Below are 27,633 nucleotides of genomic sequence, written 5' to 3'. Positions count from 1 at the left end.
AAGCAGATGGGTAGAAGTAGGGGAGGAACAAACGATATTGTGGAATTAGGCTGCCTCGGTGATGGAGATGATACGCAGTCTGAAACTTAATTCAAGGCTGAACAGAATATTAGGACTGTCAACTGACTTGTTCAGGCTCTAACAATGGTGGCAAAAGTAGTTAATGCTTTGAGAAAAATCACAGCTCAACAAATAGTCAGGCATTAGAGGCAGTGGAGGGGTCAAGAGAGATGGGGGAGGTAGAGCTAGATGTTTAAACGTGGAAGGTAACACAGGAATACAAGAAACGGTGCTCAAATCTGAGAAAGAAATCTACTGACAGCACGAAAACATACATACGTCTGTAATAACTTTCCGGGCAGGTGGGTTGTGTATTGCAAGGCAAGCAAAATCCAACAGGTGGCTCTCTTGCCAAGATATCCTTTTCTTGAAGGATCTCAAAATACATTCTGTTCCATTATAATCTGTAATGAACTAGTAATTGGAAGACCTCTGTGGCTTTCTGCCACCCCTGATTATAACAAAATAAAATAGGAAGAAAAATCGAAAGGTGGATCAGTTTTGGGTTTCTCAAACAAAGAACCACAATTAGCTCAATCAGCTTTTGTGTTATAAAAATTGGTGTTCAAGTTGATTTCAGGAATTAATAGATTCAGTTGATCACTGCCCTAACACATTGGCAACTATTAAACTCTGATTAGAAGTGCAGCATTTCTGCACCTATACCTAAAAGGTTCAAAAGTTTTTATTTTGCAGTGCAAAATGCTATGAACTCTGGTAATCCGAAATAAAATGGGCGGTACGATGGCACTGTGGTTAGCATTGCTACTTCACATCGGGTTTGATTCCCGGCTTGGATCACAGTTTGTGTGGAGTTTGCACATTCTCCCCGTGTTTGTGTGGGTTTCCTCTGGGTGCTCCGGTTTCCTCCCACAGTCTAAAAGAGGTGCTGGTCAGGTGCATTGGCCATGCTAAATTCTTCCTCAGAGATGCAGCAGGCTTTGAGCAATTACAGAGACAGGTAAAGGTGGGGAGGGAGGAGCAAGGACATGACGACTGGGCCAGGGCTTGTACCTGTGAAGTTGGCAGAGGCTCAATGACAAAAGGAATGATGCCACTAAGGTAAAAGGAGATCTTGCACCATCATTCCTTTTGTCAATTAACTTCTTTTTTTTAAACTCTGTCACAAACAGTCCTTTTGTTTCCCTTCACCTTCTCACGATCTCTACGCCTGCCTGAAACCTGTTGCGTCGTAACTTCATCTGGTTCTGGCTTAAGGTCATCAACCAGAAACATTAACGGCTGTTTCTTTCTCCACAGATACTGCCCAACTTGCTGAGTGTTTAGAGCATTTTCAATTTTTACTGCAAACATGTCAGTCTTCACATTTCTAATGTACTGCATGAACATTTACACAGCTCTTTCTTGTAAATATTCCATCGACTAACAATTCAAAAGTCACTGTGGTATAATTTGGTGCCTCTCTTTCAGCTGTGTATTTCTCATTGATAATGAACTCAATCAACAGGCTAATGGTCCTGGGGACAACATGTGAGCTGGCTGAAGGATTCTGTGCGCTGTTTCCTGCCTTTTGTAATTTTGCACAGAGTTTGTAGCATCAGGATAGTTCAATACCTGGGTGTGGGGTGAAGTGTGGGCGGGAAGTGAGTCTGTGATAGGCCTCAGCCTCGTCTTGAAACTTCAAGTTGGGATCCACTGCAGGGAACTCTCGCCGTTTGTCAGCTGCAAATGTTACTCGGCCACATCGCGCAGTGCCCTCGGTGCCACAAGGAATAGCACGAGATCGTGGAGAGGGTGATCCTGGATATTCTACACAAAAAGAAACAAAATGATAATCCTCAGTTAAATCATACATACAGTAGAATTCATTGACCAGAAGATCTAAAGGTGTGCGGGTCAAACGGATCAACCATACTAAACTGCCCCTTAGTGTCCAAAGATGTGGTTGGGGGATTAGCGGGGTAAAGACGTGGGGCTACGGGGATAGGGTCTAGGTGAGATGCTCTTTTGGAGAATTGGTACTGACTTGATGGGCTGAATGGCCTCCTCCTGCAATTCTGCCATTCGAGAAAACGTACAGGAGTGGGTCATTATTGTCCTACAACATTGTCTATTCAACTACAGCATGGTTGATCTCAACTCTATTTACCTACTTGTACCTCAATACCCTTATCAAACAAAGATCCATCAATCACACGGCTTGAAAGTTTCAATTGCCCAAGCCATCTGGGGGAAGAGATTGAAGTTTCCATTACCCTTTGTATGAAAAGTTGCTTCCTAATTTGACTCCAAAATGGACCAGCTCTCGTTTTATGATGTGATAAGAATATGAGTAACCCTTACGACTTGCCTGGGCTTGCAAAATCTCACTAACCGTCCTGTCTGAAGACAATGCACATTTCTTTAACCTGTGCTTAATGCTCTCTCCACTCACATTGTCTGTACCTTTAAGACTTGATTATTTGTAAAGGCCCGCACTCCAACCATTATTTTGTAAATTGAGTTTGTATCTTTATATGCCCTGTTTGTGAACAGAACTCCTAGTCACCTGACGAAGGAGCAGCACTCCGAAAGCCAGTGGCTTTTGCTACCAAATAAACCTGTTGGACTTTAACCTGGTGTTGTGAGACTTCTTATTGTGATGAGAATAGCCATTGCCAATAACAAAACAGGCTGCAGTATATGAAACCTTAGCACATTAAACCTATTTTGTCAAATTCAGAACTGAAAGCAGCAAATAAATTTTTTAAAACGAAATGCAACTCTCTATCATTGCGAGTTCTCCAAATAAAGGTGCAGTTTCAGGAGCAGAAATTTGGCATTTAAGTGACACCAGAGGGTGCTTGGGCAACATCCCAATCATAACATTTTGGCTTAGCCCCATTTGTAAATGCAGCAAAAAGGATCCTTACTAATGTGGCCCAAATTGATACTGATAATAAGATGATGTGCAAACATTATTACACTCTGTGCAACAACTGAACAATATCTGAGTGAATCTTCATTCACAACTGATTTTCAAATATTCAACCAATTTTGTCATTGAGTGCGAAAGTGAAGGGGAAATTCTAAGTCACATTCACAAACCTGAAATGCAATTTGCTTATGACTGTCAGCAGTTTAAGTTAATTATGAACGACAGAAATATTACATAAAAAGTACAAATAAATTCACTGCTACTTAAGTGCCCACTACATCATGAGTCACATTTGACCATGCTGATGATGTTCTGGTCCTTCCACGCTGACATAAGAACATAAGAAATAGGAGCAGGAGTAGGCCATCCAGCCCTTCGAGCCTGCCCCGCCATTCAATAAGATCATGGCTGATCTGTCGTGTCTCAGTTCCACATTCCCGCCCTCTCCCCATAACCCCTAATCCCCTCGCTTATCAAAAACCCATCAACCCGCGTCTTAAAACGCTATAGTTAAGAAAACCCTCCAATGCCTTTTCTTTCTCAGGGGGCTAAGGAAATTTGGCTTGTCAGCTATGACTCTCACCAACTTTTACCATAGAATTCTTTCTGGTTGTGTTACAGCTTGGTATGGTTCCTGCTCTGTCCAAGATGGCAAAAAAAACTAGAATGGGTCGTGAATGAAGCCCAGTCCATCACTCAAACCAGCCTCCCATCCATTGACTGTCTACACTTCCCGCTGCCTCGGGAAAGCAGCCAGCATAATCACCCTATGCACCCTTGACATTTTGTCTGCCAACTTCTTCCGTCGGGAAAAAGATACAAAAGTCTGATGACATGCACCAACCGACTCAAGAACAGCTTCTTCCCTGCTGCCATCAGACTTTTGAATGGACCTACCTTGTATTAAGTAGATCTTTCTCTACACCCTAGCTATGACTGTAACACAACATTCTATACTCTTCCTTCTCCTTCTCCACGTACGGTATGCTCTGTCTGTATAGCATGCAAGAAACAATACTTTTCATTGTATACCAATGCACGTGACGTCAATAAATCAAATTAAATCAAAAATATTAATGCAGCAAAATCTCTTTTGAGAACATTTTCATTAAAGGTTCAAATGGTCAGAATGTTTTATGTAATAAAAGACTGAAAGAATTTACTTAATAGTGTGGATTAAGGCACAGTTCAGGCCAATGGAACGAACATAAACAGTAGCTACTTCAACCCCGGGAGCTGGTGGGTATCTCAACTCCATCCGCTCCCCTTTTCTCCATATCCCTTGATCCCCTTCCCCAACCTTAGAAAGCACCAATTATCCCAGCTTATTACTGAGACAGTTCTGGATGTCTATCTCAGTTCTTGGTGTGAAGAACGTGCTTCTCAACCCTCTCCCTAAATGGCCTGGCTCTAAATTTAAGATCTTATCCCCATCGTTCTGAATTCCTCCCCTCCCTCCGGAGCCTTTGTAACTACCAATCTACTCATTTTAAACACCTCAACCAAACAGAATAGATTCCCTACAGTGAAGAAAGAGACCATTCAACCCATCAAATCTTCATCGACACTCCTACAAGCATCTTATCCAGGCCCTATCCCCATGTATTTATCCCGCTAATCTATACATCTTGGCATACTAAGGGATACTATAGCACGGCCAATCCATCTAACCTGCACATCTTTGGACTGCGGGAGGAAACTGGAACACCCGAGGAAACCCATGCAAACACGGGGTGATTGTGCAAACTCCACACAGTCACCCAAGGCTTGAACCAGAGTCCCTGTGAGGCAGCAGTGCTAACCACTGTGCCGCCCAAGATCATCCTAAATTTTCTATAGCCAAGGAAATACATGGAAGGTTTATGCAAACTGTTCTCATACTTTAATCCTCTAAGCCTGGTGTTATTGTGGTGAACTAACACTGCACCTTGTCAACTACCTTTACAATGGATCTCAAGATTAAAATGGACTGATACATTAAATACCAATTTCCAAATCAATTTTGACATCAATAATGCAGCTGACAAGAATCAACAAATCCAGACTTACTATATTAATTACAGTGACCAAGTTGAGGGCAGCAGCAAGCGAACCATGAGAAGTCCAGGAACTGGGAACTGGAAAGCAGTAGCAAGTAAGGGTCTTCAAAAAAAGTGGTATGAGAGTAAAATAAAGTTCTTTTGGTGGAGAAGCTAGGATTGTTCTCCTTAAGAGCACAAGAGGTTAAGGGGAGATTTAATAGCTGTTTCAAAATGACATGGGGTTCCCATTGAGGGAGTACAGAATAAATGTTTCTGCGGGGGTGGGGGGGGTGGTGGGGGCAGTGCCAAAGGGGTTACCAGAGAGCACAGACTTTAGATAATTGGAATAATTTAGATAATTTAGAAAATGGGAGATGCTTTTTTTTATATAACTAGTCATAATGACCAGGAAAGCATCATCAAGAAGGTTGGTGGAAGTGAGTTAATCGTAACTTTTAAAGGTAAATTGGACGTCTGTTGAAAAAGCAGAGTATACAGAGGTATGAGGAAAAAGCAGGGGAATGGGACAAATTAGATATACTGTGTGATTCAATGAATGTCCAAAAGATGCGGTCAGGTGAATTGGCCATGTTAAATTGTCCCTTATTGTCCCAAGATGTGTAGGTTAGGTGGATTCACCATGGTGAATGCACAGAGTTATAGGAATAGTGCGAAGGGGAGGGCCTGGGTCAGATGCTGTTTTGGAGAGGCGGTACAGACTCAATGGGCCGAATGGTCTCCTTCTGCATTGTAGTTCTAAGGAATCGGGGAAATCAAGGCATTGTTAAAGCAGAATGGTGAATGGTTGCTAAACTGACAGTCTTTCATGTTAATGTCAACCAGAGTTAAAGTCAATTCTGGACCTAGCACAAATGAAGTAATTGAGTGGTAAGCAGAATGATGTATTAACAAATGTAAGGGTTCTGCTTGGCAAAGTTTGCGGATCATTGGTATTTGGATTTATATTCTTTATGTACATCAGATGTGTGATTTTCTGATACGCTTCATGTGCTATATGGTCAGTGAAGGCATTGGTTAAGTGTGCACCTATTGAGAAAGGGAGGGATCCCTCACCCCCCGAAATAAAGAAGTGTTTGAGACAAACTGGGAAAACTGGTTAAGGGAGACAGACCAGGCTGCGGGTCTGCAGGAACAGGGCAGTACTGGTGAAGGTGAAACAAACAAGCAAGGTGACGAGCTAGCCTTTTGGAATGTGGAGGAACGGGCCTGAAAAATTAGTGAGTACAAGAAAAAGCAATATTCTTCAAAGAGTTCAAGCATCCAGACTGACAAGGAATGCTTAAAAACATTTAACATCCACTACCTTATTGCACCACTAGCACTTTCCACCTCTCCCATACTTTATGTCCTCCAGAAATCAAATTCTTCTCATTTGCTATTTACAGTCATGCTATAGAGTGTTGAGCTTCTTTAGAACTGGTATTAACTGATTGTTTTATGAAAACGAATGCTTATATCAGGAAGCTATTGAGGATCCTAGAAAAGGGACTGTGTCAAATGTAAAACTTTAAACACAGAGCGTGGAAAATCACTTATTTTCTTTCTTCGATTTGTTTTGAAGTGCTGTTGTGATTTGTTAAGTTTAAGGAAAAGGAAATCTATTAATTGTATAAACTGAGGGTAAGAACAAACACTCATTATTTAAATACATATAAATCGACGTTGATTGACACTAGGCGGTGAGTAGGGTTGTGAGCTATATACTTGCAATATTTCACTTTGTGAATCAATCAAAACTAAGGCTGGATTCTGTTCTTCCTTTGCCAAATGATTGTTAAAAGTGTAACACTGTGGTCTGAGCTACAGTCTTATTTCTGACTTACACACGTTTTAAGCTAATATAACAAATGGACTAGAGTAGGTCATGTAGTCCCTCAAGCTTGCTCCGCCATTCAATGAGACTGTGGCTTAACTCCATGGGGAAGATTTTCTGATATTTGCTCTAAGCGCTGGCTATGCCCAGAAAATTGGTGTGTAGCTCCCTGGTTGCACAGCCAACTTTCCTTGCCAGGTAATGCAGCATTTAAAATTTTAAAAATGCTGCAGACATCTCTGATGTCGTAACGCTCATAAGGTGGGACTTGATAGATGTGGCAATGCTGACTCCACAGGGGTTGGGGATGTCCTTTTCCGGGCTATAAAAAAAATCCCCAACCAATGGATGTGAATATGGGGAGTGTTTCCCACCCCCTCAACCAGCCCGCTTGGGCAAGTACTTCTCCCCCGGGGGCTATACGTATTATGCTTCACAATTTTAAATACCTATTATAAACCTCTCCAGAATGACATCACGTCAGCAAGGGACGAATTCTGAATGTGAGGAGAACATATGGAGGGGAAACGCACAAATCAGATTAAAGTTAAATTGTATTGCAATGAGGTTCCCGCTCTTTATGGATGGGAACTTTGTTACATCACAGGCAAAGGCCGGAGAAAATCGTAAAACAAGGCCTTGCCAGCAAGAATCTTGCTTTCCAATTCACATAGGATTTTGAGCTCACGTTGCTATCTGCACTGACAATGAACCCCGATCCCTATGGAGCCAGTCCCCCCCACCAACCCCTCCCCATATATATGCTTTTGCACCATATCCTTTAATGCCTTTGGTTATCGAATCCCAGATTTAACAATCGATCCAGCATCAATTGCCATTTATGGAAGAGAGTTCTAAGCTTCTATCATCCTTTGTGTGTGAATTTTTTTTTTAAATTTTACTCCTGAAAGATCCAATTCCAAATTTTAACTATGACCCTGGTCGTATACTCTCCAAACAACAGAAATAGTTCCTCTCTATATATCCGAACATCCAGAAAGTATAACCCCAGTTTGTGTAATTTTTCTCTTTCACTTAACCTTTAGGGTGAAATCTTTGTGTCCCCAGACTGAGCAAACCCGTGCTGGCAGCATGAAATGGGAGGCACAAGAAGACTCAATTTCATATTACCCTCCCAATTTCTGCTGCTGTCACTTGCATCAAGTTGGGAAATGTGGTGGATCGCAATCTGACAATCATACAAAGTATTGTCAGGTTCACTATTTAAATTCCTTCTCCAATCCTTAGGTTGCTGTTGTCATGGAGGAGGGTAAATTCCTGAAGGGAATGGGAATCACGCTGGATAAGTCAGTTCATGAACATTGGGGGGAGCCTGCTGTGGATTTGGGAATCCTCTGACAGGTAGATTTAAAACATCTTGCCAACCACAACTGTCACAAATAGATGTTGTTATTAATTCAGTGATTGATCATAGAGCTCTGTCCTTAAAAGGTATGAGATAACTAAATTGACCTGCACTGTGTAAGGATTCAGAGACATTCATGTGCTTCATCCAGAGGATAAAGTTCTCTTCTGTATTCAAAAGGATGGAGAATCAGATGTTAATGTATGTTGCGAACCTGTTGTTTTATTTTCACTTTATTTATATAAGAACACAAGAAATAGGAGCAGGAGTAGGCCATCTAGCCCTTCGAACCTGCCCTGCCATTCAATAAGATCATGGCTGACCTGAAGTGGATCAGTTCCACTTTCCCGCCTGCTCCCCACAACGCTTAATTCCCTTATCAGAAATCTATCTACCCGTGACTTAATCAGATTCAACGAGGTAGCCTCCACCACTTCAATGGGCAGAGAATTCCAAAGATTCACCACCCTCAGAGAAGAAGTTCCTCCTCAACTCTGTTCTAAACTGCTCCCCCCCACCCCATTTTGAGGCTGTGCCCTCTAGTTCTGGTTTTCTTTCTAAGTGGAAAGAATCTCTCTACCTCTACCCTATCCAGCCTCTTCATTATCTTGTAAGTTTCTATGAGATTCCCCCCTCAGCCTTCTAAATTCCAACGAGTACAGGCCCAGTCTATTTAATCTCTCCTCATAAGCTAACCCCCTCATTTCCAGGATCAGCCTGGTGACCTTCTCTGTACCCACTCCAAGGCCAATATATCCTTTCGCAAATATAAAGACCAAAATTGCACACAATCTCTGGAATTCTCTGCCCATTGAAGTGGTGGAGGCTACCTCGTTGAATATGATTAAGTCACGGGTAGATAGATTTCTGATAAGGGAATTAAGCGTTGTGGGGAGCAGGCGGGAAAGTGGAACTGATCCACTTCAGGTCAGCCATGATCTTACTGAATGGCAAGGCAGGCTCGAAGGGCTAGATGGCCTACTCCTGCTCCTATTTCTTATGTTCTTGTGTTCTTATATAAATCAAAGTGAAAATAAAACAACAGGTTCGCAACATACATTAACATCTGATTCTCCATCCTTTTGAATACAGAAAAGAACTTTATCCTCTGGATAAAGCACATGAATGTCTCTGAATCCTTATGCAGTGCAGGTCAATTTAGTTATCTCATACCTTTTAAGGACAGAGCTCTATGATCAATCACTGAATTAATAACATCTATTTGTGACAGTTGTGATTGGCAAGATGTTTTAAATCCAGTGCCTTGTACAGTTGCAGCAAGACCTCCCTTCTTTTATATTCTATCCCCCTCGCGATAAAGGCCAACATTTCATTCGCCTTCTTAATCATCTGCTGCACCTGCAGACTGAGTTTTTGCAATTCGTGCACAAGGACCCCGAGGTCCCTCTGCACAGTAGCATGCTGCAACTTTTCACCATTTAAATAATATTCCATCCTACTATTATTTCTTCCAAAGTGATAACCTCACATTTGCTAACGTTATACTCCATCTGCCAGGTCCTCGCCCTGGTCACTCAGCCTATCCTATCCTGACACCTGCTGAACCTTTGAAGGACTCTTTAATATCCATTAGGTATAGACTTACTGAACTACATAACACTGAGAAGTCTTTGAAATGCTCACAAATAAAGAACAATCAATGATTCAAAATTTGCTTTAAAAAATATCCTCTCTTACAATTTCATAAAGCTGTCAAAGGAATCCCTGAGAGTCCTACTGAAAAAAACCCTTTAATTTATTTAACATCTTCAGATTTTGGCTAAGTAAGCAAACAGGCATTGATAAAACACTTCATAGAAATATATTTATTACAAGTTCATAAAATTGGCAAACAAACAAAACTAGAAGTCCTGTTGCAGTTGTGTAAGCAACTCTCTAAAGGGCTGAATCCATTAATGAGTTTAGTCAAGCCATCTGGAAAAACAGCATCTGTTCAGCCTGCTTTTGCTGATACAGCTGCCAGATGACTCCATTTTAAATGCCTAGCTGAGTTCCAATACTCCTAAATCCTTATAAATGGTGATCTGACATCTTCCTGTGTCTCCCAATGGTGGAAAATATCACATTTAAGGACCAGTCTTAATCACTTAAAACTACATGATAAGGTTTACCTGCAGGCTAATCAATGCACAAAAGCTAAGTAAAAGCATATTTCTAATGATCAAAATCCGAAATAAAAAAAACAGAAAATGCTGAGATAACTCAGCAATCTGGCAGCACTGGGGAGAGAGAAACATAGTTAATGCTTCAAGCCCATAAGGCTCTTAGACTTAGTTAACAGTTTCTCTTCTGCAGATGCTGTCAAGCCCACAAACGTCAACTGACACAGCAAGTGTACTGTGTAAGTAGAACAAGAGCATTGGAATTACTCAAGAAAAATGAGAGACTTCACAGGAGTATTAATCAAACAAATATTGGCTCTGAACCACTTTAGGTGACATTAGCATTGATGACTAAAGGTTTGGTCGAAGAAATTTGTCTTAAAGACTGTTTTAAACAAGTAAAAAGCAGAGAGGGAGGAAATTCTAGAGCTTAAGAACATAGGTTGCTAAAGACACAGCTGCTAATGGTGGAATGAAATTCAGGGTGCACAAGAGGGATAAATTGGAGGGATGCAGAGATGTCAGGTGGTTGTAAGGCTGGAAAAGGCAGAACGTCTGAGCCCGTAGACAGATTTTAAAAAGGCTAAGAATTTTATCTTTAGCCTCAGGAACAGTTTATTCCCTGCTGAATGGCTAAAAACTATTCTTTGAATTGATTTATTATTGTCACATGTATTGGGATGCAGTGAAAGGTATTGTTTCTTGCGAGCTATTGCAGACGAAACACATTGTTCATAGAGTACATAGGGGAGAAGGAAAAGGTATAGTCTTGTAGTTACCATTACGGTGAAGAGAAAGATCAGCTTAATGTGTGAGAGGACCACAAAAGTCTGATGGCAGCAGGGAAAAAACTGTTCCTGAGGCTAAAGACAAGTAGCAAGATATTTTTGGATAAAAAGGTTCAGTTTTCTCTTAATGTGTCTTCAAGGTGTGTAAAAGACTCAATTGCCATTCATCCATGAAGTTTACAGCCTACATCAGAATTAAAGATTGTGGGAGAATTCTCCAGTACTTTAAACAATTTCAAGGTGTCTGAAGTCAGGAGTACTTAACTGTTCATGGCTAAGGAAACGACAGAGCGGTCTATTGCATAAAATTTTAGCAATCGATTTCAGAGTACAATTCTCAGCTCTAATCGCATGTACAATTAAGGAGGGAAAGTGATCATAATGGTCAACTAATGTCTGCCATTTTCCATTAGCATAGTAATCAACTCATAGGCGTCTTCACTTGCAATATATGAAACATTTGAGCAATTGGTAAACTTGCTTCACTGCTGATGGAGAGCATTCAAAATCTTCAAAAATACCCAAATATATCCATGGCAAACGAACATACTAAATAAACCAAAAGAAACAGCATGCCTTATTTCGCAACTAAACAGGTGGATGGGTGCTCAACAACAATTGCTGCCAATGAACTTCCCGGGTCAATTTCAAAAGCTCCACAACCATTGTTTCCATGTTTGTGCAATTGTTTTAAAAATTAACATTTAATGATGGGGATGATTCATATCCTGGATGTTAAATATCAACTTAAATGCCAGCATTGTTTTGCGTAACCTTTAATGATTAAAAATTTGGAGTTTAGCTTTCCTAGTATGTTTCCACACCTTCACACAACATGGGCGGTGTTGGCAAACCAGCATTTATTGCTTAAACGTTTGAGAAGGTGGTGATGATCCGATCTTTTTGCAACACTGCACTGTGTAATCTAAGTCAGTGGTCCCCAACCTTTTATATGTCATGGCACACCTCTACGCTACAAAAAAAATTCTGAGGCACACCTCTTATTTTCTCTGAGGTGCCCTTTAGTAGAAGACTTTTGTGGACGATTTTTTGCCTGTGTCTGATGTCAGGGAGAACGGTGATGTGAATGAAAAATCCAGAGAGAATCAGGAAATGCAGGTTTCCATGTTTTACTGTGCATGTGTGGATGCCAAAACTCTGGGGGTGAAGATGGCGGGGAGGGGGGGGTGGTGTTTCCTAGCCCGCTGCGCTGGAGACTCAAGCAGAGGACATTTAGCGGGCTTCCCACTGGCGATACGGCCTTCGCAAATCTCCAGGTGCTGAATTTCAAGTGCCGTCAGCTCCGCACCAGAAATTGGCGCAGGACCAAATAATTTTTTTAAATTAGCATTTTTAATATAATTTGCCTATCGTGAGCGGGCCTGGGACTAAAATCTCTGGGCTCACTAGAGTCTCCCCACCGCCACGAGTGTTTCGCCCTAGCGGCATTTACAATACCTCCCCACTTGCAGGGAGTGGACAACCCGTCCTCGCTGGAGTGAAGGGGGTGGCATCGAAGCCCCCCACCCCCTCCGAGGTCGAGGAAGGGAGAGAATTGCACACCCCCTCTCTGATTTCCACCATAATAACTAGAAGAATTTCACAGTAACTTCATTGCAGTGTTAATGTAAGCCTGTGACTAATAAGTAAACTTTAATTTTAAATAATGCTGAGCACTGATAGCTTCAGTTCCAGCCATCGTAAAACCTGTGCCATTGACTTGGCGACATGTAAATAATACAATATAAATTTAAATTGTACAAAATGAGCTTTGATTTCCTTAAAAACACAGTTCAGAAGTAATTTATCCAGTTCATGCAAGATTTAATTGCTTGAAATGGTCAACAAGATAAATATTGGCTGTTTCTCTCCACAGATGCTGCCTGATCATCTGAGTTTTTCCAACATTTTTTTCTTCTTACATGACATCCCTGGCATCTGCAGTACTTCCCTTTTGTATTAATATTATCTCAGATAGAAAAATAAAGTATGAGGGAAAAAAGACATAATTAAAAAGAGGAGAAAGGTGGAAGTGCAGGACAGAAGTTTCAACCTAAATCTAAACTCATAGCTCAGCATTAGCTCGATGAAGTTATAGATACAAGTTATTGGCACTGTTTCAACGTTGTGATTTTAAGAACAGCGTATGCTATTTTTACTTCTACTGTCTCTCTCCTGTTTCTCCCAGGGTTTTTGTGTGCTTTCTGAGTTTTTGCTTTTTGTGCGGGCACATGAAGCCTTTGTCTTCAGCTCCAAGTCCCATTGGTCATATGCATGGGCCTGACCAACAAAAAAATCTAAACCAAGTAGAGATCTTTGGGTACAAGTTCATAACTCCTTGAAAGTGGAGTCACAGGTGATCAGAATGGTGAAGAAGGCATTCAGCATGCTTAGTTTCATTGGCTAGAACATTGAATACAGGAGTTGGGATGTCTTGTTGAAGTTGTACAAGACATTGGTAAGGCCACACTTGGAATACTGTGTACAGTTCTGGTCATCCTATTATAGAAGGGATATTATTAAAGTAGAAAGAGTGCAGAAAAGACTTACTAGGATGCTACCAGGACTTGATCGTTTGAGTTATAAGGAGAGGTTGGATAGACTGGAACTTTTTTCTCTGGAGCCTAGAAGAATGACGGGTGATCTTATAGAGGTCCATAAAATAATGAGGGGCACAGATCAGCTAGACAGTCAGTATCTTTTCCCAAAGGTAGGGGAGTCTGAAACTATAGAGCATAGGTTTAAGGTAAGAGCACAGATATAAGAGAGTCCAGAGGGGCAATTTTTTCATTTCGAGGATGGAGAGTGTCTGGAACAAGCTGCCAAAGATAGTAGCAGAGGCAGCTACAATTGTCTTTTTAAAAAGAACGTTTACATGGATAGGAAGGCTACAGAGGGATTTGGGCCAAATGCAGGCAATTGGGACCAGCATTGTGGTTTAAAAAAAAAGGGTGGCATGAACAAGTTGGGCGAAGGGCCTATTTCCATGCCGTAAACTTCTATGACTCTATGAGGTACGGCTCTTTCCTTGGTGGCGCATGTGCAGGAGGCCTGGTGTTCGTCAGGGCTCAGAGATGCCAACCACAAAGCTGAAGACGAAGGTTAGTTTTAATTTAATTACATGAACTGGAACAGTGTTACTGATATAGAGATATTATATACCTTTGAAGATAGATGTTGTATTATTTGTACAAAGTAGGAATTAATTGTTATAAGAATGTACATCAGGGATGCCATATTTTATTGTTGCACTGGGGTCATATGCCAAGCAACAACATATTAGTCTACCAGTCACACACACAACTGAAAGAAATGCAGTTGATGATGCTCTGGCATTTTCAGTCTAAAATGTGATTGTTTCTAACTTATGGGAACCAAAATAGATCAGTTTAAGGTGCAAACTATTATGAGCATTGTAACCACCATTGCTGTGGATTAACGCATTTGGAGCGTGGGGGTAGGATGAGGTTGATGATGAAAGTGGTCTAACCAGAGTTGGCAATCCTATTTGGAAAACTAAATTTTAGAGAAAACACTTGTGCAGGGAATTATAATCTGAATCATGGAATGCTGTATAACTCCTGTATGAAACAGAATCCACCACAGAAAGTTACAGCTCACTTTTGCAGAGCATACTTCTGCAGTAAAACACATCTGTTCAAATTACAGCACTAATACGGCTGATCACTGTTACGCTTTTAGCCTTTCCCCAGATGCATCATCTGATGAATAAACTGACATTCCGTATGAATTGAAGTCTGTGACCTTACATGCACAGTATCTGACACTGCCCAGAAATCAAACAGCTTGTTAATGCTCAATGCTGGTAGCAACAGCCATTCAGAGTTCATAGAACAATAACACGCCATGATGAAACTGATCTCAGGAGAATAAATTTGGAAGGGATTGTAGATCAAAGTTACACTTACTAAACCTGAAAAGAAAATGACGAGCAGCGTGATGCTTCTGATGCAGCTTATATTTCCAAATCTTTGAGGAGACAGTGGTAGGAACAGGACTAGTGAAAAAAAATTGAGTTCATTATTAGGAATCAAGGTGAAAAACTGGGGTCTAACTGCTAAAAAAGGGCATTCTTTAAAACTGAGAGTGCCCACCAATTCTAACTCCTGAGCTAGAGTGTTAAGAATTACAGCCAGCTGTTATTCTGACACAGTGGCACAGTGGTTAGCACTGCTGCCTTACAGTGTCAGGGATCAGGGTTTGATTCCAAGCTTGGGTCACTGTCTGTGTGGAGTTTACACATTCTCCCCGTGTCTGAGTGGGTTTCCTCCAGGTGCTCCGGTTTCCCCTCTCAGCCCAAAAGATGTGTTGGTTAGATGCATTGACCATGCTAAATGTGGGCAACTAGGAGATTTTCACAGTAACTTAATTGCAGTGTTAATGTAAGCCTACTTGGGACACTAACAAACAAACTAAAATTTTCAGTCAAATGTAAACAGGCATTAGAGAATCAAGTAACCACTTGTTAGGAACACCCGGGGATGATTCAGCCATCTCTCTGAATGTCAGCTACTGTTGCTCGGTTGTTTGATAATCCAGCCCCCTGTTTACTCCCAGGATCCTGGAAGTATTGAATAGATTGTACCAGCTCATTTCTATCCTTGTCTTTACTATTGAAAGTACTGACTGAAAAACATTGACATTTTTTTCTGGTCTGACTACAAGTCTCGCACAATGAGTACAATAAGAAGTATTTTGTTGAAAATTGCATATTTGTTGTTTTATATTTGCCTATCTTTTTAAATACTGAAGAATGTTTAATTCAACACTATGCTTCTTTGAGGGGCACTGAGGAGATCTGCATAATTTTTAAAAAGAATGATAAAGAGAAAAGAAAAAATTTTACATTTGTATAATATCTAACATGACTTCATGATATTCCAAAGTGTTATACAGTCAAATAAGTACTTCTGAGGCATAGCCCTTGTTGAAATGTAAAAATAATATTTTGGGCAGCAACTACAACCCAACACTGAACAGTCTCAGCACTATGATGTGCCTGCTGCAAGTAAACATCATTCTCATGCCCACACACAAGTATGGACATGGTGTTGCTAAATTTGTAATGTTCCCATACTGGTAGTACCTGTATGACAACAGTTGATGGTATGGAGATGCCGGTGTTGGACTGGGGTAAACACAGTAAGAAGTCTCACAACACCACATTAAAGTCCAACAAGTTTATTTGAAAGTAGTCCAACAAGTTTATTTGATAGTAATCCCGCAAGTTTTCGGAACACTCACCTGACAAAGGAACAGTGTTCTGAAAGCTTGTGGGTTTACTATCAAATAAACTTGTTGGACTTTAACCTGGTGTTGAGACTTATTACTGTGAAAACTTTTGATGCAGACAACAGATAGAAAGAATGAAATAAATAAAGTGGTACAGGTAACATACACATCGCACTCAATTATGCTGGACACTATGCTAAGTTGAAACAGGGGTTCTTGCTTCAAAATTCCCAAACCCTGTTCCAAATCTTTGCTAGTTTATCAGAACAGAAAATGCTGAATTGAAGGATGTAGAGGCTCCCTGCAGAGAGGTGAAACTAAAAGAACAGTGAATAGACTGTAAGCAATCAGTTACAGAGGCGCTGAATTGATAAACAAATTGCTTATACCTGTTAAATCCATGCTGTCAGAAGACAGGAAGAGATGACAAACAAAATCAGTTAAAATTTCTACACTGGCTATAAAAAAAGGAGTCAGTCATACCAGTAGAATGACATAATGTACTGCACCTAAGATATGTGAACTTGTGAGACCATATTGAAACTACTAATGAAAAGATTTCTACACCACTTTGGATATTGCTAGCCCTGTATCCTTAAAATATTTAAGGACTGACTGCACCTTGGTCTTCAATTCATCTTGATTGTGAGCTCCTCAAGCTAACTTTCCCTCTTCCTGCTGTGTCACAATGTCTACAGCTCAGCATTCAGCTGATCAAGAGCTGAAGGCCAAGCTGCAGACACTGTGATGTATCAGGGAGAGGGAAGGAGTTACCTGGAACACTTCGTTCCAGAAGGCCATCATGCCCTATAGGCTAGTAAAAAAAGTGTTTGAAACAGCATCTCATCTTCCAGCTCGTCATGTTACAGCCTTCTGATCTCAACATTAAATTCAACAACTTCAGATGATTACCTCTACTCCACCTCAACCCCTTTGTTTTCATTTTATTTAATTTTTAACTGTTCTCTACCTTTCATTTCTTTATTGTCTTTATTTTTCTTTCCCCCTATTTTATCCTCCCTTTTCTGCCCCTTTGCTCCCTTTTCTCAATTTTACCTCTCTCTTACCCATCTCTCAACTCCTCCATATCTTCATCTATCACAGTTTACTCCCTGATATCAGCTTCTTTGCTGTTTGGCCTTTCACACCTTCTATTCTTTCCACGGACTTCCATTAGCACCTCTCAGCCTTTCCCCTTGTTTTTGTTGCTATGACTCATCTTTCATTCCCTCACCCTAGAGTATGAATACATATTGCACTCTCCATGCCTTTTAGCTTTGACAAAGGGTCATCCGGGCTCAAAACGCCAGCTCTTTTTTCTCCCTTTACAGATGCTGCCAGACCTGCTGCGATTTTCCAGCATTTTCTCTTTTGGTTCACTTTGGGCTAGTGTTGTCTTACTTGGTCAGTTATTAAGAACAGGAAGGTAAGGGGGGGATCAAGAAGGTGAGAGTGGAGGAGCTTAAGCACTTACAATTGGGCAGTAATTTTGATATCTTTGCAGCTTGTATGAACAAAAGAGCGGGCTGCAGTATGGATAAGCAGACTTTATTAGCCAAGGCACAGAATATAAGATCAGGCAGATTATGATGGAGCTAAATAACCACTCCTTAGACCACAGCTAGAGTACCGTATTCAGTTCTGGTTACCACGCTATAAGAAGGATATGATTGCACTGGAAAGGGTGCAGAGGAGATTCACCAGGATGATGCACGGGCTGGAGCATTTTAGCTCCGAGTACAGGCTGGTTAGGCTTGGGTTTCTTTCCTCACAGCAGTGAAGGCTGTGGTGTATACAATTATGAGGGACATAGATAGAAAGAAACTTTTCTCCTCAGTGGAGGGATCAATAACCAGGGGGGCAATAATTTAAGGTCAGGGTAGGAGATTTAGAGGGATTGGAGATAAAACCTTTTCACCTAAAGGGTGGTAGAAATCTAGTACTCACTGTGTGAAAAAATGGTGGGAAAACAGGCAGGAACCCTCACAACATTTAAGAAGCATTTAGATGAGCACTTAAAAAACGCCATAGTGTACAAAGCTATGGACAAGTGCTGGAAAATGCGATTAGATTGATAGCTGCTTGATGACCTATGCGGACATGAGGGGCCCTGTGCGGTAAAACTCTATGACTGACCATGGCCATTATGGTACACGAAGCTATTCAAGCATGTTGAGGTAAAGGGGATGTATTGGTAATAGGCGACAGTATTCCCTCTACCCAAGAGTGAGAATTCTGAAGGCTCTTTTGCTTGCCTGATGCCAGAGTTTGGAATACCTGCTCAAGGCTGGAAAATAACTTGAAGTTGGAGGGCGAGGATTTGGATATCATGGTCCAAGTGATAAGTATGAATGAAACAGGTAAGATTAGGAAAGAGGTTCTGCAAAGGGAGTATGAGGAGCTAAGCACTAAATTAAAAAGCAGAGCTCCATAGCCTCTGGATTATTGCCTGATCAACTTGAAAACTGGTATAGAATAACAGATTCTGGAGATGAATTTGTGTAAAAACCTGTATGGGAGAAGTGGATTCTGGTTCGTGGGGCACTGGCTCTCATACTAGGGAAAGTGAAATGTATTTCATCTGAACAATGCTAGAACCAGTGTTTTGAGTATCATATATTTAGGGAAGATTGAGTAAATTAAAGGGAAATTACAAGGTAATCAATCAAGGCAGCAATAAAAGGTGATGACAATCAGAGTAGGACAGGAAGGGACGGTGATTGTAAACTCAAGACTGTACCAGCAGTTGGGGCCAGAGTTCACACAAACAGTGATCAAAAAATTGGATTAAGAGATCCATATCTAAATGCCCACAGCATTCGCAATAAAGCATATGAATTGTCAGCACAAATAGAAATGTATATGTATGGCCTAACTGCCATGTAAGAAGTCTCACAACACCAGGTTAAAATTCCAACAGGCTAATTTGGTAGCACAAGCCACAAACTTTTGGAGTACTGCCCCTTCATCAGGTGAGTGGGAGTTGTGTTCACAAACAGGGCCAGAAGGTCTCTGGTAGGAAGGAGGGGAAGGGAGGCACAATCGCTCTCTGGTTAGGGGGTTGGGGGTGGGGGAGGCCAGATGGATGTCTGGTGGGGAGGTGGGGGTAAAGGGACGACTGCTACTCTGTGGGAAGGAAGTGGGTCAGAGGGTCACAATCGATCTGGGTAATGGATGGGGTGGGTGGATAAGGGGGACAGTTATTTTGTGGGGGTGGGGCAATATCTGTGGGGACCGTCGCTCCTGCTTTTCACTCCCGGGCTGCTTTATCCGCTTTTTGCGGCCAAGGAGCAATATGACAGGGGTGCGATTTTTCAAATTTCTTTTCACTGCACATGCACAGTTCAGAGCTTCGATCAGAGCTGTGTAATAAGCGCTACCCACAGCGCGATTCAGACCCATGATTTTTTTTTCAGGCCAAGTGCATATGGGGGCGCTTTAGATTTCCTGATCTGAATTGCGTCCAGATTCAGCACTCAGAATCAAAATGGTAAAATCGGGCCCTGTAGATACTCAATAGGCTAAATGGCCTCCTTCTGCACTGTAGGGATTCTAGGATTCTAAACCTGGAAAAAAATCAGCCCATGGAAAACAGTGACAGCAGTAAAGAATCACCTTTCAATTGCAGAACACTGTACCATCACCCTGAATCCAGGCTTTGAGAAAGGGGCCAAATATATCAAGGTAATTCCTTCCACTTGATCTCTGCTCAGTGTCGTCCTACCAACATAATGAGATTTAGGCCCACGGAGTTTGTACATGCGTATGGATATTATATGCTGTTGTGTTCTTTATATTTTGGTATGCTACATTACAATAGAACTGGATATGTAAGGTTCTGTTTTCTACACAAAGTTTTAGTTAGCACAACACAGTTAATTGCTTCCCTTCTTTGTTAGGCTGCTCTATCCAAAAACAAAAAGGTTTAGTTTATTATACAAATCTCAATAAAGAAATGAATAAGACCTATGAAATTGACAGTCTGATCACTTCACTTTGTCTAATTTACGAGCAATTAGCTTCATTCTCAGTTCAGGATTCCTGTTACTTGAATCTTATTCTAGCCAAATTTCTGATCATCCCATTGAACCCTTACAGACTTCTAATAGTTCCTTATCTCCTACCACAGTAAATCCGAAAATTCTCATCTCCTCATTTGTAAATCCACTTTGCAACATATTGTCCTGTATCCATCTCAAACCCTTCATTATTCTGTACGTGGACTGTTCTATGTTGTCCTCTTTTCTCTGTCCCACGACATGTGGTAGAACAAGTTAATTTCCAGAACTTCTTTTAACCACCTCCAATTTACCAGCCTTTCCCTCCCCATCTTCAGAGTCTACATATACCACTTCAATTTGATAATCTTGCCCCAGCATCTAAAACTCCTACATCATGCCTTCTCTTTCAAATTCCCTGAGCTACTCCCGTTTATTGTGCCTTTGTGAAGAATCTGATGACATTTAAGCCACTAAATATATAAAGCACTGAAGTTATTTCATACTGTTCTTCAGGATTATGCTACTATTATGTGATACCTTTTAAAAATTAACTTCACAATTCTTAATTTCTTAATTCTTTAATTATATTTCACATCACTAACTTGCAGCAGATATATAAATACCATTAGACTAATAAAGTGTATCAGATGCTTAGAATTATAGATGGACCCAATCAATTTGCATTCCCTTATTAGATTTAATCCTAACCCAATATGGATTACCCACACCTCTGAATGTGAATATCCAATCAGGTCCGAAACTCCTCAGTTATATCCAGATCTGATCTGTCCCCCATTTCCTTCAAACAAGGCAAGGTTCTCCCCAATTAGTCTCAGCCTTTCTGCTCCACTTAATCCCATTAAACACTGGAAACTTTTGCACATGCATAACCAGCAAAAAACTTAAAAGTTAGAAAATCAAACCCAAATAGATTCTGTTCTTTGAACTTCCCGTTTTCTCCCCTCTTTTTCGTTGGGCATCGATTAAGAATGGGCTACAGTTTCCTCCTGATCTTATCCAAGTGACTAGCCTTTACGGGCAAGTTTAGAAAGCGACTGTCAGCAGGTTATTCAATTTCACTGAGGTGTGGAGGCTAACAGGTTTCAGAGTTGAGCCTCTGAATTTGAGTAGCTGAGGGTCACTGCCCTGATGGAACTTATTTGGGTTTTAAAATGTAACCTGTGTGATTAACACCTCATAGTCATGTGGCTAAGCCTTGAGGCAGCCTCTGGAGGCAGACATCTTAAGGTCAGTTCAACAAACACCGCTCACAGAAACACAGGACGCAGCTGTCCTGATACTTGTAAAATGGTGTCAGAGAGTGGTGAAAAAAAAACAGATGTTTGAAACCTGCAAAAGGAGCAGAGAAGACACTGAGAACAGAGATATTTCATTATTGTCACATGTGCATCATCATAAATGCAATACCAAATTTCAAACGACCATAGCAGTTTATACTTCAGCATAAAAAGGTTGCTGAAAGTTGCATAAAATGTGGAATGGGATTTTCCCATCCCGCTTGCCACGGGGATCAAAGCACATGGGACAGGACCATGCAAAGGCCCAGTGACAAAGGTTCAAAATTGCAAACAGTTGCTGAAAAGAAAGGAAAATAGGGAAAAACTGCAAAACTACAAAAGACAAAATAAAAGACACACAAAGACTGCAAATTAAGTTGCTAGCTGCAAAGAGAAAGGAAACAAAATCAAAAAGCTGCAAGTAAATAGGTTCAATATTACACCAGGCAAGTGATCTTTAAATTTCTCATGTACTTACACACTCCTGCTTTTCAAACTCAAATTGTCCTTGCTGGAGATATGACAGGTGGTGCTATATGTCTGTAGATGTTGCTTGGAAATTATTGCACTGACTTTGCTGTGTTAATTTAGCCTCTGCACGTGCCTGATGAAAGTCTCTTGGTGCCTTCCCAAATTAACCTTTTCCCATTTTGGTTGGTCATCATGAGTTCATGAAAAGGTATGATATCTTCAGAGATGCTTTGATAAAATTGCTAACACTATTCAATGGAGGCGGCTTTGAGTGGTTTAGAACCTCCTTGCTGGGCATGTTGGCTTGGGGGAAGAACTTGCTGTTGTGCTGCATTGTCTTTCTTGCCGATGAATTTCAAGGATCTTTTGAAGACAGTGCCGGTGATGCTTTGAGGTGCCTGCATGGTGCCATGCCCCTAAGTGTTGGGCTTGAGATTCTAGTCCTCTTCTTCCGAGATGATGATGGAGTGATTTTGGTTTTGAATTGAAGGTGGCATGTGATAGCCAGGTCCTGCTGAAGTTAATGGGTCGAAGGGGCAGGATCATCAATAATCTTAAAAAATCTATCCAAGGACTGTTGGACAGTTTTCTTGTGTTTCTCTCATAGATCTCTTTGTAGCAGTTAGTGGAATTATTGATATCCCTGTTCACTTTGGCATTGCGTTATCTGCTTGGATCATCATATACTCTTCTGATCGTCCATGAAGATTTCCATTGTATCTTCAATAAGTTGAAAAGCTCTTAACAGTTTCACTGACAAAACTCGAGGGGGTGACATTTCAATATGTTTTTCCTCTTCAACTTGTTGACTTTCTAGTTGCGTGAAGTCTTCAACAGACAATTCCTCTCCTTGGAATGCAAGCAATTCCACCATATCTGGGTTCCTATCAAGTAGAAAAGTTTTATGACCTTTGGCAGCTTCAATTTCCAACTCTATTACTCTTTCAAAATGTATGCTCTCCATGGCACATGTTTCCAAAGAAGTCCTGTCTCATCAACAATAAAATCCTGTTTTGGTGAGTAGTCACCCTTTTCACTGACTCACTACAAATAGACAAGGAGTACATTAGCCACTTCCATATCAGCACTAGCTGCCTCACTGGGCAGGTAGAAACGTCTCATGAAATGCTCAAACCATCAATGCTGAGCACTAAAACTTTCTGACTAAGAACTCTCATTCCGCAGTCTGTAAATCTTCATTCAGGCTTTTGGCTTTTCCTTGAACAACCAGACTAATAAGCACCTTCTACTGGTTCTGACCTTCAATCCAGCCTGCCAAGAGTATTTCAATGTTTTCTATTATGCTGCTTCTGATCAGACTCACCCTGGCAACACTTACAGGTGTAACACTTGGCACATATTGTTTGATTTTGTCAGCATTTACTACAGATTATTCTACGGATTTTCATCAGCATAGCCCAAGCACTCTAGCAATTGTCGACTGCTGGTTCTCCAGCCTCAAGACATCCAATTTCGCTGCTAGGCTGACAGCAGCAGACTCACAACCATTATCCGTTGGGCATTCTGACCCATGTTTTGAAGTGATTCAAAGGCTTTGCAGCAGTAAATCACTAGTCTGAAAGAAAGGAACTTTAAAATGGTTGCTCTTCGTCATCTGATGCAAATGTTTCCCTTGCCGGTTTCAAAACGGCTCTTGCCTCACCTACAGCAAGCAGAGTTGAACAAGGGCCTCAGTCCGGGGCTCCAAAATTTATCAGGTGATTGCAAATTAATTGGATGATGGCAGAGTCAGCCTCCTGAGGGCTAAGTACTGTGCACCCTGTATTTTTCACCTCATGTCTTGAGACCTGAATACAACAGTGAATGCCTCTTGTTCTCAGAAGTGAAAATGGTTTGTGTGTCTCATCCACACTGGCACCCCGGGACTCCAAAATGGAAAACTGCATGCAGAGTCAAGAAATGGGCCTTTTTCCACAGCAACAAGCAGCCCAGGCTTCAACTTTGTGTTTGAAGTAAAAAAACACTCCTGTTTTGGATATTCTTTCTTTATAATGTTGTAGGGCTTTTATCCCCCTCGTGCGCAAACAAAGACCTTTCTTTATGAAACCCTATGTTAGATCGAAATTAAGTGACCTGACATGTAAATGCACATGCGTGCAACGAGGAAGCGCGATGTAAAAATAGAAATTGGAACTTAAATTGGAGAAACAGGCCTTAAAGGAATTATTTTAAAACAACAATGGCACAGTGGTTGGCACTGCTGTCTCACAGCGGCAGGGATCCAGGTTGGATTCCCGGCTTGGATCACTGTCTGTGTGGAGTTTGCACATTCACCCCATGTGGGTTTCTTCTGGGTGCTCTGGTTACCTTCCACAGTCCAAAGATGTGTGGTTTAGATGGATTAGCCATGCTAAATTGCCCCTTAGCGTGAGGGGGATTGGCTGGGATTGTGGTCGGTGCAGACTCGATGAGCCGAATGGCCTCCTTCTGCACTGAAGGATTCTATGACAACGTGACATCATGCAGGGAGACTTAAAGCAATGAGTTACTGCATAACTTAACAATATGACATAGAAGACACATTAGGGATGTGTGTGATTTTAGCAACTGTAAATTATTTCACTATGTCAGTTTGCTGGATAAGTAGCAAAAAGTTGCTGACATTTATTACTTTCACACCAAAATGATAATTCTATTGAAATTAATGATTCAATTTGCTGTATATTAGATTAACATACCCAATGTACTTTAGTAATTTACTTGGGTCAAATCAATATGATTTTAAGATAATTACACTAGTTGGATTCCACAAAAGGTTCAATAAAGCAGCTAAAGTTTCTTGTTTACTTGTCATTCCAAGCTAACTGAATGGGTGGAAATTTTAACAAAGTATAAGCATGCATTGGAGGTGGTACAGCAAAGCTTCCTGAAATGAAAGAATTGTCCCAGGATGAAAGGCTGAGCAAATTTGACTTATGCTTGCTGGAGTTTAGAAGAGTGAGAGGTGATCTCGTACAGGATTCTCAAGGGGCTTGCTAGGTTAGACACAGAGGTTGTTTCCCTTAGTTTGGATGAATAGGACATGGGGCCACATCAGACTCAGGGTAAGGGGGTGAATATTTAGGAGATGAAGAGAAACTTCTTCATTCAGACGGGGAATTGGAATTGTCTGCACGAGCATGTTATGGGTGCTCCATCATTGAGTATATACAAGGGCAAAGAAAAACTCTCAGGAAATCAAGGGAAATGGGGAGCATGAGGAAAGTGGAGTTGAGGCAGATCAGCCATGATTGCACAGATTGGCTGGTCAGGTTCAAGGGGCTGTTCCTTTATTTCTCATGAATTTTACTGAGAGCCGAATAAAGTTTGGGGCATGCTCATTATAAGCTCAAATATCTCTTGCACTGTAAAGGGGAAAGATCTCATCATATTAGTGATTTCTAAAGACTGCGGTCTGCAGAGACCACAGTGAAATAGCCTGAAATAAGTGATCGCAAAGTCTGGGTTTCCATATTTAACTGTACATGTGCAGACATCTGGCAGTTTCACAGGGCAGTGACAGTGAATGCTGACAATTTTGCCATTATTAAAACTACCAAATCTGGGTCATTGTATTCTGCTGACAATAATCCCAACACAACAACCGTTTATTAAGTGCTTACATATAGTGGCACAGTGCTGCCTCATAGCACCAGGAATCCAGCTCAGGTCACTGTCTGTGTGGACTTTGCACATTCTTCCCATGAGTGCACGTGTTTCCTGTGGGTTTCCAAGTTTCCTCCCACAATCCAAAAATGTGCAGTTACGTGGATTGGCCGTGCCAAATTTGCCCCTTAGTATCCCAACTTGTGTAGGTTAGGGGGATTAGCAGGGTAACTGTATGGAGGTATGCGAGGGCAGTGGGGGGCTCAGACTCAATGGGTCAAATGGCCTCCTTCTGCACTGTAGCGACTCTCATTGGCATCCCATTGTAAACATTTGCTCCCTCTACTATTGGCATAGTATGCACTGCTGCAACTATCTACATAGAGTTTCGCAAACTGTGGGTCACAACCACCCAACCCCTACCGCCTTCCGCCCTGCGCGCACGCACACACACACACCACAAAGATGAGATTCTGCGGTTGCGAGCTCTGATCAAATTTTAAGAGCCACAAAGTCTTTTTAATCCTTGAAGCTGCAAATTTCCCTTCAAGGCACATGCCATCCTACCTTAGAAATATGCTGTTGCTTCTTCATCGTCACTGGGTCAAAACCCTGGAACTGCTTCCATAACAGCACTGTAACGTACTTACAACACATAGACTGCAGTGGTTCAAAAAGATGGCTCGCCGTCACTTTCTCAAAGAATATTTTCAATGTTGGCCTTGCTAACAACATCCCAATCCCATGATGAATAAAGAAAACACTAGGAAAGGTTAATCAGATCAGTCTAAGTTTCATTGTTGAGGAAAGGGGTGATGATGCCGATTTTTAAAGCAGGAAGGACGATGCCTGAACAAAGGAAGCCAAGTATGAAAGAGTTAGGAGAGGAAGCTGGGTTGTAAATTGGCTGAGGACAGGAACAAGGGAACAAAAAGTAGGACTCATTCAAGATAGGTGCTGAGAAAGACATAGGAAAGAGAAAAGAAGGAAGAAAAACTTCTGAATAATACTGGGCTTGAGGTAGAATGTGTAGGATACTGAGGAGGCGGTGAAGGGTAGGAGAGAGAAAATGGAGATCATGACAGAAATAAACATATTGAGGACCTTAATTTTCAATTTATCAGTTCTACACGCTTGGAGTCAAGGACGGGAACGGTGGGGAGTGGGCTTTGAACAGACAGCTGATCAGGAAGAAATGTTCAGCATCACTTTAGTTAGAAACAAATTCTCGGTTTAGTGGTTATAAGAATGACGAAAAAGTTAGCTCAATTCATTGCGAGCTTCAAATCTAAGGAATGTTTAACAGTATTTAATGAATCATATTTTAAAAGAGATCAATTACCTTCAGTGAATGGTGCAGAACCTTTCCTTTGCAAATTCATATTAGCCTAAGTGGAATTAAGAAGCAAACAAAAAAAAAATTAACATAAAATCAATAACTTCACAAGAAATCAGAAAAGGGCATTCCAGGACAGAATCTAGACTTCTTGACAGGCTACATTACACTTTGGTGTACTATATTCTTTAAGGAAAACTAATTTTCAGAGCAAGTGTCTCAGAAAAATCTTGCAAATGTCATGCTGCCTTTGCCATCTTGCAAGATAGCAGAATAATAATCTGACATGACAATCTAACCTCACATCCATGACTTGTTGCATTCCAAAGGTGACACTTCAAAGACACGTAAACAGAGTGATGCATGCACATAGTTTTAAGAAAGCTTGGCAAATGGTTGAAAATTTCAATTGAAGTAAATACAGTTAAAAAAAAATTATAATTAAATAATTGCATCGTTCTCAGCTGTGGAATTTGCTATTGGAAGATCTGCAATCACACCTACCTACCGCCGGTTGGGGGAGAAAGACAAGGTGCATTCCGGGGCAGCGGTACATTATTTTTTTAAAAAATTAACTTATAGGATGTGGGCGTCACGA

At 41.1% G+C, this 27,633-nt stretch overlaps 1 protein-coding gene across 1 annotated transcript in view; it reads right to left on the bottom strand.

Annotated features, from left to right (window-relative positions):
* cep72 (centrosomal protein 72) overlaps nucleotides 1–27,633 on the bottom strand; it is a 144,845-nt gene that overhangs the window by 31,320 nt on the left and 85,892 nt on the right. Inside the window, exons 7-8 of the mRNA XM_080203009.1 lie at nucleotides 27,042–27,087; nucleotides 1,636–1,830 (exon numbers count right to left, since the gene is read on the bottom strand). Coding sequence (XP_080059135.1) covers nucleotides 1,636–1,830; nucleotides 27,042–27,087 — 241 coding nt within the window. The remainder of the gene's footprint in view (nucleotides 1–1,635; nucleotides 1,831–27,041; nucleotides 27,088–27,633) is intronic.

This window comes from Carcharhinus amblyrhynchos, chromosome 2, assembly GCF_965287045.1.
Source record: "Carcharhinus amblyrhynchos chromosome 2, sCarAmb.v2.hapA, whole genome shotgun sequence".
NCBI classification, from domain to species: domain Eukaryota; kingdom Metazoa; phylum Chordata; class Chondrichthyes; order Carcharhiniformes; family Carcharhinidae; genus Carcharhinus; species Carcharhinus amblyrhynchos.
This window is presented reverse-complemented; position numbering and strand designations above follow the sequence as displayed.